Here is a 14,318-nt window from a genome sequence, read left to right on the forward strand (position 1 = left end):
TGCCTGGCACACAGTAGTTAGTATTCAATAAATAGTTGTTGGTGAAATGGTACATAAATAGCAGCTATTGTTATGAATCCCGGGGTGGTATAAATGGCTAAGCAGTTGATTAGTAGCTGAAAGGTTGGTGGTTCAAACCCAACCAGAGGTGCCTCAGAAGAAAAGCCTGGCACTCTGCTTCTGAAAGGTCACAACCATGAAAACCCTATGGAGCAGTTCTACTCTGCAAACATGGGGCCACCATGAGTCAAAATGAACTTGACAGCATCTAACACCAACAGTCATCGTTGCTGCTGTTATTGTCATGATGTTATTGTTAGCACTTTGCCAGGTGCTGTGGGCAGTGATGATGATACTGTCAGCCTTGGATGCTTTCACTGTTATCCTTGATCTATAGGCTCACAAAACCAAAAGGATGGCTTGCAGAGAATTATATAAGTTACCAAGTACTGATTTTGATCAGAGACATAGGCCACTAAACTATGGCGTAGGTTTTAGAAATACATCCATGTCATTGGAGACAGAATCATTCAATAAATTGTGTGTACTGAGAAAAGAAAGTAAACCCCCATAGCATCAATGCTACTGGAAGTACCTCAACTGATCAATCATTTATCCTGTTATTCTTTTAGATTAATCCTCCCATATGAAAGGTTTATTAAAGGAGAAGAAGATAAACCCCTGCCTCCAGTCAAACCTCGGAAACAGGAGAACAGTTCACAGGAGAATGAAAACAAAACAAAAGTATCAGGAACCAAGCGCGTCAAACATGAAAACCCTAAGAGCAAGAAAGAAAAAGAGAATGCCCCGAAGCCCCAGGATGCAGCCGAGGTGAGTTGCTGTCCTCCACAGAAATCTCTCTGAGGGACCTGTCCTGCCTCGGGGTCTTCTGGAGCCCTGAATGACATGGCCGTGTCCCTGGAAAGCTGCCTCACTAGAATAAGGAGGCAAATCATCTCAACTTCACAGCGCCCCAAAGAGTGGACCTTTGAGTTTGCTTGGGAGCTGAAATGCAACAGATAGTGTTGCCTGGGATAGGCCAAGAATAAAAGCCAGAAGATTGGGAATGTTTTGTAGAAAACTGGTAGCACATGCTCGGACTTTGAGATAAAGGTTTTACGTCAGTGGAACCAAGTCCTCCAGTGATGGCTTCTTTGCCATTTCACAGCCGGTCTACCTGAGGAGTTGGTGTGACTTCATTTTTAAGAAAATTCTTTGGCTGTCAAGCAAGCAGGGGGGAGGGTTACATTGAAATTGATGTCATGCCTCTGCAGCACTGTCCTGCAAACTTTAGAGGCTTGTTTGCCTCCTGTAACTGACCTCTGTGCAACAGCCTTGAGTTGAGACCTATTTAGAAATGTCTAAAGTACATATTATTTATAGGGAAATTTTGAAATGGTTCTTCTGAAACCATTATTATCTCTCATGTTAACAGGTTTCCGAACCTTTTAAAACAAGCCCCAGCTCCCCGCAACCCCTAGCAGCTCTTTGGTAGAAGCCATTACCGTCAGCATTCAGCCAGTCATGGGGGAGGATCTAGGCTCTGTTTCAACATGAATAATAAAAACTCTGCTGCCCATTAAAAAAAAAAAAAAAAATTAGCAGCCACATTTGGAGACAGCATGTTGTAGGATTCAACCCCAGAGGGAATTTTGGTGCTGATATTAAACACCCCCTAAAAAATCAGGTTTATAATGAACACATAAGAGACTCCCTAATTAAACACTGGCTTGAAACACACACACACACAATACACCACCCTCCTAACTAAAAATTAACTTACTTAACTGACTCCAATATAAGAAGATAGTATTAATACCAAGAAGAGAATTTTGTTAGTTTTATTTATTTATTTATTTTTAGTTTTATAATTATTTTAAGCTCCAGTAATTAAGGGAAGGGGGATGAGACAGAGATTTCTAAACATCTGCAAGCTTACAACATAAATGGCCAAAAGCAGGGAAATTCCAAGTTAAGGCCTGCATTCCATTCTTCTTTATCTTGTGGGCCTGGTGATTTATTATAGGGTTTCAGATCAGTTATTTCTATTACATGCCATATGTACGGTATTACCAAAGCACCAAGGGACAAGCTGAGGACCAAGGGCCAGATGACCTTTGAATGGCTCCACTTTGGGGATGAGGCTTCAAACAGTGGGTTGGTGAGTTGTGGGAGGACTCCTTAGCCCATACACAAAGTCTGTCAGCTTGGGAGATTGCCTTTCCGAGGAAATGGCACCTCACTGGCCTGGAGGCCGTAGAAATCCCTAAAGCTAATACCCCCTGTCTCCTAAAGACCAAACAGTTCCCTTCTGGGAGCGATCAGTGCCTCACATTTCAAAAGGTTGTCAGGTTCAGTTTATCTGAACTAGGTGGGAATCTCACACTCTTCTCCAAGGGTGACATTATAATAAGAAGCGTTCGCCACCCTCAACATAAACCAAAAACCAAACCTGTTGACTGTTGCTGTTATGTGCCGTCGAGTCGATTCTGACTCATAGTGACCCTATAGGACGGAGTAGAACTACCCCATAGAGGTTCCAAGGATGCGAACTGCCAGACTTTTGGTTAGCACTTAACCACTACGCCACGAGGGTTTCCACCCCCAGCGTAGACCCATGTTATTAATCAGGCATATTTCATCTCATTGATTCTATTTTTGTTTGTTTGTTTGTATTTCATTGCTTTCACTGCTATTTTCACTGTTTTTAATTTTTAATGTTTTCAATACGAAGCAGTGAACTCAATGGAGACAAGAGGGGTTAAAGCCCTATAGAGTTGCTATGAGTCAGAAGCGACTCGACAGCACGTAACAACAACAGCCAAATCCCACTATCCTCAATTAACTTGGATTGCAAGCTGCATGGTGAAAAGGTACCACTTAACATACTAAGGCAGATCGTAAAATGCCCTCCAAGAGGAAGGACCCTTTACTGTTGTTTTCTGCCTAGCTTTCAAAGACTTCCTTAACCTGGGTAGGATACGAAATATAGGACTCCATGTAACTAAATACCTAGGTCATAAAAACCTCAGTGGGGTTGAGTATCCCCTGTAGTTCCACATCAAATTACAACCCCATCAAAAACTAACAATTAAATGCAATTTGCCTTTTCCCCTTGCCTTACTCATTTTTCCGTATTTTATGTAACGTATAAGCTCAAGAGACCAATGACGGTTGCTAATGTAGAACAAGTAACGATATCTGCACTAGAAAATGCAGCTATTAGTACTCCCCCCCACCAAAAAAAAAAGATGATAAACAAAGACTATTAGGAATGACACACTCCTAAAAAACAGGGCTGTCTTTACGTGAATTTGGGGAGGAGCATGTATAAAATGGGTGTGATTCCTTCAAGTCTTTGTTCCTTTGCATCCTGGTACCACCACCCTCAGCCTTTGCCCAGAGATGCTAGTGTGGTTGACGCCCCTTTTCTTAACAGAGAAGAACAAAGTTCAAGGGAGGAGACGAATGACCACAAAAAGGCTAGCTCCATACAACTGTTTTGTGACTCTCCTCCATCAAGGCATTTCAGGCCAGAATGATAGTAATTTTGACAGGGCTTGTCAGTCATCTGGGTCACAAATGGAAAGTTAGAATCACCTTCTAAGGTCAATGTTCACTTGGCTACATACTGCGATGAATGGGTTGAATTGTACCCACAACCTCCATCCATAGAGACTCATAAAGAATGTTGTTTCATTGGCTATAATTTATTTCAATGAACAAAAAAAACTGTATTTATAATGGTGCTCACTGCCTGAGTTTTGACAACTTCATTTTTAGCTTTAATAGAAACGTAGGTTGCCACAGCCTAGAACGACTTAGAGTTTCCTCTCTCTCTGTCAGGTGGGTAGGCTGCCATTGCATCTGCATAATTTTTCAATATTTTAGCATTGTCTGCATGCCGTGTGGCACTGAGTAGAAATTACTATTAACATTTAAGCATCTTAATTATCAGCGCGTCATACTGAACACATTAGGAAGGGTTCTGCTCTCTCAAAGAAAGGCGAGGAGTTAAAGAAAGTCTGTTGTTTGTTGCTGATGTGGGGTTGGGTTGGGTTTTTGAGAGAGAGAGACACCTAAAAGAATCTCTTCTCTGTAGTGTCATAAAACACAACATGTAATTTAAAACCCATTTGGATAATTGACTGATTTGACAAGAAGACAACCTCAGAATTAAACTATATATTAGAATCAAGGAGTAATATGATCGTACACCATCAGTACATAACACTTTGCTATTTTGATAGGTGTCTCATAAGGGATTGAAGTAAATATGCATATTTCCCCCTAATGTTTCTGTAATTTAGATTTCTTTGTTTAGAGCCGTGATTGGGGAGTAATAAAGCTCTACTGAAACTCTGTGAGCTGATTGACAAGCATCTTTTCACGAAAAACTGTTGTGTGTAATATTTTATTTCATAGCAAAATGTGTCAGTGTGTTTGGCTTCTTTCTGACTGTCTTTTGAAATATTTATCAGGTTTCATCGGAGCAAGAGAAGGAACAAGAGACTTTAAACCAGAAAAGCGTCACTGAGCCTCTCCCAGCAGCAGACATGAAGAAGAAAATGGAAGGGTACCAAGATTTTGCAGCAAGGCCTCCAGCATCCAGAGCAGACCCAGAAAAGGACAGTGAAACAGACCAAGGTTCCAGCAATGAGACGGCAGCAGAAGAGGTAGCAAAAAAGGGGCCTGCATCTCCACTCCAAAGTACACCTCTGGCCCTGGAAAGGGACCCAGCCATGATCCCAGGGGCTAGCAAACAGCCACTCACCTCTCCCAGTGCCCTTGTGGACTCAAAACAGGACCCTAAACCCTGCTGTTTTACGGAGAGCCCTGACATGGAACTCCAAGAAGCATCCTTCCCCGGTTTCCCCACCACACAGCCACCCCTGGCCAACCCAAATGAGATGGAAGATGACAAACTGCCAGCCACGGCAGATTACATCGCCAACTGCACCGTAAAAGTGGACCAGCTAGGCAGCGACGACATCCACAATGCACTCAAGCAGACCCCAAAGGTCCTGGTGGTCCAGTCATTTGACATGTTCAAGGACAAAGACTTGACCGGACCCGTGAATGAGAACCATGGGCTCAATTACACTCCCCTCCTCTACTCAAGGGGCAACCCAGGCATCATGTCCCCACTGGCCAAGAAAAAGCTTTTGTCCCAAGTGAGCGGGGCCAGCCTCTCCAGCAGCTACCCCTATGGCTCCCCACCCCCTTTGATCAGCAAAAAGAAGCTGATCGCCAGGGATGACTTGTGTTCAGGCTTGTCACAGGCCCACCACAGCCACAGCACTGACCACATGGCAGTTAACCGGCCGTCCGTCATCCAGCATGTCCAGAGTTTCAAAAGCAAACCCTCTGAGGAGAGGAAGACCATCAATGACATTTTTAAGCATGACAAACTGAGTCGATCAGACGCCTACCGCTGCAGCTTCTCCAAGCATCACCTGAGCCCCCTCGCTGACTCCTATGTCCTCAAGCAAGAGATCCAGGAGGGCAAGGATAAACTCTTAGAGAAAAGGGCCCTCCCCCATTCCCACATGCCCAGCTTCCTGGCCGATTTCTACTCATCTCCTCATCTCCATAGCCTCTACAGACACACCGAACACCATCTTCATAACGAGCAGACATCCAAATATCCTTCCAGGGACATGTACAGGGAATCGGAGAACAGTTCTTTCCCTTCCCACAAACACCAAGAAAAGCTCCATGTCAACTATCTCACGTCTCTGCATCTGCAAGACAAGAAGTCGGCCACAGCAGAAGGCCCCACAGATGATCAGCCAACAGATCTGAGCCTTCCCAAGAACCCACACAAACCAACTGGCAAAGTCCTGGGCCTGGCCCACTCAGCCACGGGGCCCCAGGAGAGCAAAGGCATCTCCCAGTTCCAGGTCGTAAGCAGCCAGAGTCGAGACTGTCACCCCAAAGCCTGCCGGGTATCACCCATGACCATGTCGGCCCCTAAGAAATACCCCGAGTCGCTTTCAAGATCGGGGAAGTCTCACCATGTGAGACTGGAGAATTTCAGGAAGATGGAAGGTATGGTCCACCCCATCCTGCACCGGAAAATGAGCCCTCAGAACATTGGTTCGGCACGGCCCATAAAGCGCAGCCTGGAGGATTTGGACCTGGTCATTGCCGGGAAAAAGGCCCGGGCAGTGTCTCCCCTGGACACATCCAAGGAGGCTTCTGGGAAGGAGAAGGCCTCTGACCAGGAGAGCGAAGGTGGCAAGGCGGCGCATGGTGGGCATTCTGGGGGCGGGGTGGAAGGCCACAAGCTTCCTCTCTCCTCACCTATCTTCCCAGGTTTGTATTCTGGGAGTCTGTGTAACTCGGGCCTCAACTCCAGGCTCCCAGCTGGGTATTCTCATTCTCTGCAGTACTTGAAAAACCAGACTGTGCTTTCTCCACTCATGCAACCCCTGGCTTTCCATTCGCTTGTGATGCAAAGAGGAATCTTCACGTCACCGACAAATTCCCAGCAGCTGTACAGACACTTGGCCGCGGCCACACCTGTAGGAAGTTCATACGGTGACCTTTTGCACAACAGCATTTACCCTTTAGCTGCTATAAATCCTCAAGCTGCCTTTCCATCTTCCCAGCTGTCATCTGTACACCCCAGTACAAAACTGTAAGCCCAGCTCTGCCCAGCGTCCCCAGACGGCGTGGCTAACAGAGCTTCACTGCTTACCCTGGGAGGATGTCTTGTAGAATTAGAAGTCAGTATTCCTTCTAATCTGTGGGTGAGAGCAGTCCCAGCCAAAGGGGCCAAGAGGCGAGGTGACCATGCCCGGTTTTTCCGGGGTAACTCCCGCCTTGGTTGGCCGGTCTTGACCCCCTTCTGACATGGATGCCCCTGCACCCCCAGGTCATTTCAACTTTGGAAGTGGGTTTTGAGAAGGGATTTATGGGTATCCAGGAAGAACTTAGAGGAACCTATGTTCGGATGGTCAGGCAACAATCGGGGGCAAAAAAGGGGCAGGCATTTCAAAGGAAGGGACAAGGAGGCTGGCAGACAACCGCCAAGGGATGCCCCTCTTTTCATCAAACTCTCCAAGGTTCAATCAATGCAATGTATAGTGAAACTTCAATAGACCTTTCCTGTTGACACTATTAAACAATCCAGAGAAGTAAAACACTGTTAAATTGACTGTATATATTTGCTTCTTAAAACTACCCGTATCACTGTTTGCTCACCTAATTTATATACAGGTAGTTTCATTTCCTCCCAACTCCTTTTTTTTTTTTTTAATTAAACAGTATCACTTTTGTTTGCAGGTCTTTTGTTTTTGGTTTTGTTTCATAGGCTGACTGACTGTCCTCGTTGTTGATGTGTGTTTGTAATTTTTCCACATCTTATCATTTCGAGCAGCTTTGGGTAGTAAAGTTATTGTTTACAAATTGAAGCAACTGATTCTAGTGGAACAACTGAAAAAGCCACGGTGGAGCACACCATAGTGCACAGAGCGCTCCTTTGCAGGTCTGCAACTTTAAGGATTTTGTTCCTCGTAAATGGCAGAGTTGAAAGAGCTGATACACTGCTTACCCAGCCAAATGCTTTGCTTTGAAGTATTGGGTTCTGTGAAAATATTGAGCATTGTACTTACCTTATCTAGGCTGTGAAACTGTCCTACATACCAGAGGAATCATAAAAACAAAAACCTCATTGGCAGCGAGCTGCTGAATAACAAGAGTCTAGAGGACATATTTGTGGGCTGCGCAGATATTTTAGGAATTTCAGAAATTAGAACAGGAGCCAAAATGATTTACATTGGCGTTGGCATGGCTCCCTTTAAGTGGTCTGGGAAAGGGATTGGGAACAGGATGGAGCTGAACTATCCAGAAGAGAACCAGCAACTGGAGGCATAAACACCAGATACTTTTTCCCTAGACTGGAGTCTTTTGAGGAATAGGTAGCAACATGGCCTTCATCAAGTCGACTTCATTCCTAAGAAGAACCTCCCAGGTCTCATCTTTGGGGATTAATTGGCATTCTGGATTATCCACTTCAAAAGCAAGTCATCATCTTTGGGTTTATGGGGCATGAGTTTTGTGTGCGTGCCCGCACATAAGGTGGCCCGTTCCCTTTTTTTTCAACCACCTGGCAATACAGTCCACTTTATGATTTCTTTTACTGTTTGGAAATAAATGGTCAAGCTGTTCAAGCGGTCAAAAGATGTGGAGAATGTGTATTGTCATTCTTGCCACTTTATCCCATTTGCTACCGAGTTGTAACATCCAGGCGGACACATTTTCTAAGTGTATTAAAGTCGATCGATACAGAGAGTGGATTTCCTTTCCAAGTTCCATCCCTGCTGAAGACTGCTGTGATGAACTCCCCAGCCCACCCTCCCTTCCCCCAACACTACCGGTAGACATTAGGACATAGTTAACCAAGTCCTTTACCTCCGAGATATTTAATTCTCTGAAAATTGATGACAATTTTCAACTTGGAAATAGGTAACTCGACTGCAAAATTAGCAAAACTGATAACAGTGACACTGCGGCTCTTAAACAAAGCCATGCATGGCATCCATTTGTATTGAAATGTCTCCATGATATGAAGCCAAATATACAGTGTAACATATTTAATATCCAAAGGTGGAAACAAAAGAATGTAGAGATCCAGTGTTAAGAGTTCCATTTGCTTCAATTAATTATTTACCTTCCTGTGGAATAATATATATACATATTTAATAGAACAATAGATAGACTAGTAGATTTAGATGATAAATGTGTGAATGCAGATTACCCTGCTATTGCACAAGTAGAGGGAAAAAATAATCGCAATTCCAGCTAGCCAAGCGCTAGCCAGGACACATGTAAGAAAGTTGCACTAGATCGAATGGTCACAGAATCGGAGGACATGGAAGAAAAAGGAAACTCCGGTGGTTCTACAGCAGACATGGGCTAGATTGTACCTGGTGTGTAGGGATTCGTTTCTCAAAGACATTGGAGGCTGGCCCTGTTGGAGCTCACCTGTTCATTTGGGAGAGGGGGCTTATGTTTTCCCCACTGTCATGATTTCAGTCTGGTTTCATCCCGTTGGAATTCGATCACACCATTTTCAAACAATGTTAACATAGGCCAACTTCTGTTTTTCTCGTTTCTTCCGAGAGGAGGCTCACCGTTTCCGTCTGAGGAAGCTTAGACCCTCGGCAAAACATCAGGGCAAATAAAGAGAAATGGGGGTATACGGTCCTAACAGCAGCAGTGTGTTATGTTTTAAAAACTCTGAACAGAAATCTGGGAAATCTTTCAGAAAGACCATTGAATTCTTCATTGGCTGAGAACTACTTATTTTTAAAAAAGTCTTAAATAGGGCTTTGTTTGCATTGTTTGAGTTCAAGGGGCCTTATTATTGAATGGGGTTGCACAAGCCTTTCTTTGTGCAATCAAACCATTGTTATTGGTAGTTTTGTAAAGGAAACTGTGGAATCGAATTGGCAATGGAATCATAAATCTATTTACTGAGTGTGGCATCCAAGAAATGTTGCAATTCAAAATGTACTAAGTACGTGATTTATTGGCGATTTGGAGATTTAAAATAATATTTTCTAAAAGCTTTCCAGGCAACTTCTGGTTTAACTTTTGGCAACATAATGTAAAAACTGAGCCCAACCGAGTTTCAGAATTAAGTATTCTAGTAAGTGATTCGAACTTGTAATATTTGCCACAGGACTGACTTATTTATTTTCTAGCTAGAAGCTCTTAAGTTCACTTGTTTATCAGGGCATATACAGAAGGGTTTGTTAAAACTCAATGTTGACTTTACAACTTTTTGACCTGGTGCATGAATTCTCAAGTACTGTATTTCACTGTGTTGGTGTGTCTGATGGAAATTTCGAGGTGTTCCCACAAAAAAATATTTTATGTAGTGTGCCTTCAAAGAGAACCATTTATTTCTCTTCACTTGTTGTTCCACAAAGTCACATTTGGTGGTGGTCAGCCAAGTCCCATCTGGTCCAATTTTACTCTTGTCCCAATTTTAAAGAGAAATGGGAAAGATTCACCCTGGTGAGACCCACACCACTGCAATGATTATCTTAAGCACTTAAACTCCAGTGTTGGCAGTTGATGTATTTGATATTCTGCTTGTCTCCCCATGGTTGAAATATGTCTGAAGAATAGCAGCATAATCTCTTGGCTGTTTATACTTTTTTAAACTTTCCTGTGTTGTAAATATTGTATACTTTTGGTGATTCCAGCTATGTAACCTCTATGCTCTGTAAGGTGATTATTTGTATATAGCAACATGGCCCAGTGATATTATATAATTTCCCAGTGGAGAGGTTATTGAGTAACCTCTGCATTAGCTTAAACACTACCAGAAGAACGCTGAGCCAACTATAAACACTCAATTTTGTATGTTTTCCAAATTGTACTTATTACTGCTTTTGATACTGTATTACGTGCCAATAGTTTCCCAATCACATAGCAGGCAAGAGATATTTTGTATTTTTGATCCACTGTAATATTTAATAAAAAATGTTACTGTTTCCTTTTGGGTGTGAGTACTAATTCTGTCACATCTTGCTGAGCAGCCCTGTGGCCTTGCCGGAGGACATTCGTCCCCAAATTGGATAATAACAGGAATAGTAAGGAGGATGATATCTATTGCTCATCGAGAAACTACTGGTTGCTCAATTGGCATACATATCTCTCGTCTTCACAACCCCATGTAAATTTTGTTACGTCCATTCTACTGATGAGAAAACTCAAGTAAATCAACTTACTCAAGATCACCTGCCTGATAAATGGCAGACTCAGGATTTGAACCCAGGACTCTTAAGTCTGTGCACTTTCCTTGTATACCAAGTGTCTATCCTAGCAGGTAAATATTACTGCTTGTTTATTTGGTCAACAAAGACTGTATTTCAGTTGCCAGGCACAGGGTTAGTGCTAGGAATACAATGGTGAGTAAAAGATAAAATATAGTGTCTGGAGCTTATAAGTCTCATAGGAAAAGACAGTTAATCAAATAGTCATCCATATAAATGTAAAACCTCAGGGGAGAGGAGTGTGATGACAAGGTGAGGTATGAAGAGGAAGTGAGTATCAGAGATGAGTATGAGTTAATTAGGCGAGGGGGAATTGGGAGAAAAGGCAAAGGCCCTGAGGCAGGAATGAGTTTGGCTTATAAGTCTTGCAAATGCCTGTGTGGCTGAAGCATGAGGTTGAGGGAATGAGGTTGGAGTAAGGTTAGGAAGTATAGCCAGACAGATGCTAGGAGGCCGCATTGAGCATTTTAGTCTTTCTCCTAAGCAAATATAAGAGTTAATTAAGCAGGAAGTGATACGTTCAGATTTACCTTTTTAAAAATCACTCTCTGGTTGCTTTGTGAAGGCAGATTGCTGGAGGTGGAGGGGGCCATGGGGAGAGCAATCTAAGGCCAAGAGGGTGGACATTTCAGTTTGCCTTATGGAATGGAAGAAGTGGACACGTTTCAGAGGTACTTAGAAAAAAAAAACGAAGAACAAAATTAGTGATGGAGTAAATGAGAAGGTTGGTGGAGGACATTCAGGAAGGGTGAAAACGCTAACAAAACACTCAGCATATTCATCATAGACCTGGCGGTGATAGAAAAAGATGTCTGATCGCTCTTTCCCTTGATCCTCTGCCTGCAGACTTCCTGGCTTTGCTCAGCTTATTAGTTGAAAAGAGGCATTCACAAGGTAGCACCCTGCACACCCCCTTTAATGGGTCCCAAAGATGGGGACAGGACTTCCTTGAGTGCATTGTCTTCTGACCATATCTCCTGGTCAAGATGCACTTTGAATAGACAGAAGAGTATGCTGCTACAAGCATGTCACCATAACCCTGGGGAAATTTTTTTTTTTTAATTAAAATCACGGACCCCTTTTCTCATCATAGTTGACTCCCTGGAGGACCCCGCTCACCCCTCTCAGGTCAGCAGGGGGTTGCATCAGCACATTAGGGTCCTCACCCTCTTCTTGCTGAACACTCTCTCTGCTACTCCAGTACCGCACAAACATGGGAGGATCCCCTGCCCCACAGCCTCGTGCCTTCGTTCTGATTCATGTACTTACATTTTACCATATCATGTAAATTGCCATGAGTACATCAAAAGAACGAAAGAACGTTCTTCTACCTATGACACATTCTGCATTTGTAGATCTGATACTTGATTCATACACAGCAGGAAACATCATGATACGTTATCTATTTTTACCAGGCTTGGTTGGCAAATACTGCTGGGAAGGGGGGTGCTTTTGCTAAAGATGTCACTTATAAAGGCAATGAAAATCCCCAGTAGTGTGTTTTAGGAAAGTAGCCAAAGTTGACAAATGTTTTAGGACTGATAGCGACCAGGAAGTGGGTGATTATTTACAGCAACAAGTATGCAAATGGCAGAGGGTAGGGATGGGGGTGACCTCAGGCCAGGGATGTGTGAAAAGAAAGCAGATCCTTCAAGAATGACCTAGAGAATATAGTAAATCAACATGGACTTCACTAATACAGAATTCCTGAATTCCAGCATCTCCAGGCCATACAAAGACCGATTTGCCAAGGAAATTCCCAGGATAAATAAAATTCCAAAGGATTTATTTAACCTGCTTAACACAACAAACTATTTTTCATCATACTAGCCATAACCACCACCACTCATCTGTCAGTTTGCCGTACTGTGGTGGCTTGCCTGTTGCTGTTGTGATGCTGGAAGCTATACCACTAGTATTTCAAATACCAGCAGGGCCACCCATGGTGCACAGGGTTCAGCAGAAGTTCCAGACTAAGGCAGACAAGGAAGAAGGACCTGGCATTCTACTTCTAAAAATATTAGCCAGTGAAAACTTTATGAATGGCAGTGGAACTTTGTCTGATACAGTGCGGGAAGATGAACCTCTCAGTTGGAAGGCACTCAAAGTACGACGGGGAAAGAGCTGCCTCCTTACAGCTGACCTTAATAATGTGGATGGAGTAAGACTCTCGGGACCTTCATTTGTTGATGTGACACAACTCAAAATGAGAAGAAACAGCTGCAAATATCCGTTAATAATCGAAACATGAAATGTACAAAGTACTAATCTTGGAATATTGGAAATTATCAAAAATGAAATGGAATGCATAAACAGTGAGCTGAAATAGACTGGTATTGGCCATTTTTAACTAAACATTGATATGGTCTACAATGTCAGGGATGACAAATTGAAGAGAAATGGCATCATATTCATCAAAAAGAACATTTCAAGATCTGTCCTGAAGTACAATGCTGTCAGTGACAGGACAATATCCATACACCTACAAAGGAGACTAGTTAATACGACTATTATTCCAATTTATACGCCAACTACTAAGGCCAAAGATGAAGCAGTTGAAGATTTGTACCAACTTCTGCACTCTGAAATTGATTCAACATGCAATTAAGATGCATTGATAATTACTGGTGATTGGAATTCAAAAGTTAGGAACAAAGGGGATGGATCAGTAGTAGGAAAATATGGTCTTGGTGATAGAAACTGACACTGGATATCGCATGATAGAATTTTGCAAGACCAATGACTTATTCATTGCAGACACTTTTTATTCTACCACATAAACAGCAAGTATAAACGTGGGCCTTGCTGGATAGAATACATAGGAATCAAACAACTCTGGAAAGAGACAATGGAGAAGCTCAATATCATTGGTAAGAACAAGGCCAGGGGCCAATTGCAGAACAGATCAATTGCTCATATGCAAGTTCAAGTTGAAAACCAAAAATAACCCAGTGCAGTCGAGTCGATTCCGACTCATAGCAACCCTATAGGACAGAGTAGAACTCCCCCATAGAGTTTCCAAGGAGCGCCTGGCAGATTTAAACTGCTGACCCTTTGGTTGGCAGCTGTAGCACTTAACCACTACACCACAAGGGTTTCCAGTTCAAGTTGAAGCTGAAGAAAATTAAAACAAGTCCATGAGAGCCAAAGCACGATCCTGAGTATATCCCACTTGAATTTAGAGACCATCTCAAGAATATATTTGATATATTGAACACTAATGACTGAAGACTGGATGAATTGCAGGGATGACATCAAGGACATCATACATGAAGGAAACAAAAAGTCCTTAAAAAGACAGAAAAGACCAAAATGGATGTTAGAAGAGGCTCTGGAACTTGCTTTTGAATGTAGAGTAGCTAAAGCAAATGGAAGAACTGAACAGAAGATTTCAAAAGGCAGCTCAAGAAGATAAAGTATAATAAAATGTGCAAAGACCTGGAGTTAGAAAACCAAGGGGAAGAACATACTCAGCATTCCTCAAGCTGAAAAATAAAAAAAACTCAAGCCTCGAGTTGCAATACT

The 14,318-nt window shown here is 42.8% G+C and overlaps 1 protein-coding gene across 2 annotated transcripts in view; it reads left to right on the forward strand.

Moving 5' to 3' along the window:
- ARID5B (AT-rich interaction domain 5B) overlaps positions 1–10,517 on the forward strand; it is a 200,918-nt gene extending 190,401 nt beyond the window's left edge. For both annotated transcript variants that reach the window (XM_003409283.4, XM_010589144.3), the window contains 2 exons: positions 633–831; positions 4,482–10,517. In XM_003409283.4, the coding sequence (XP_003409331.2) occupies positions 633–831; positions 4,482–6,647 (2,365 nt within the window). In that variant the 3' untranslated portion in view covers positions 6,648–10,517. The remainder of the gene's footprint in view (positions 1–632; positions 832–4,481) is intronic.
- Positions 10,518–14,318: the final 3,801 nt, after the last annotated feature.

Source organism: Loxodonta africana, chromosome 16 (assembly GCF_030014295.1).
Source record: "Loxodonta africana isolate mLoxAfr1 chromosome 16, mLoxAfr1.hap2, whole genome shotgun sequence".
Classification (NCBI taxonomy): domain Eukaryota; kingdom Metazoa; phylum Chordata; class Mammalia; order Proboscidea; family Elephantidae; genus Loxodonta; species Loxodonta africana.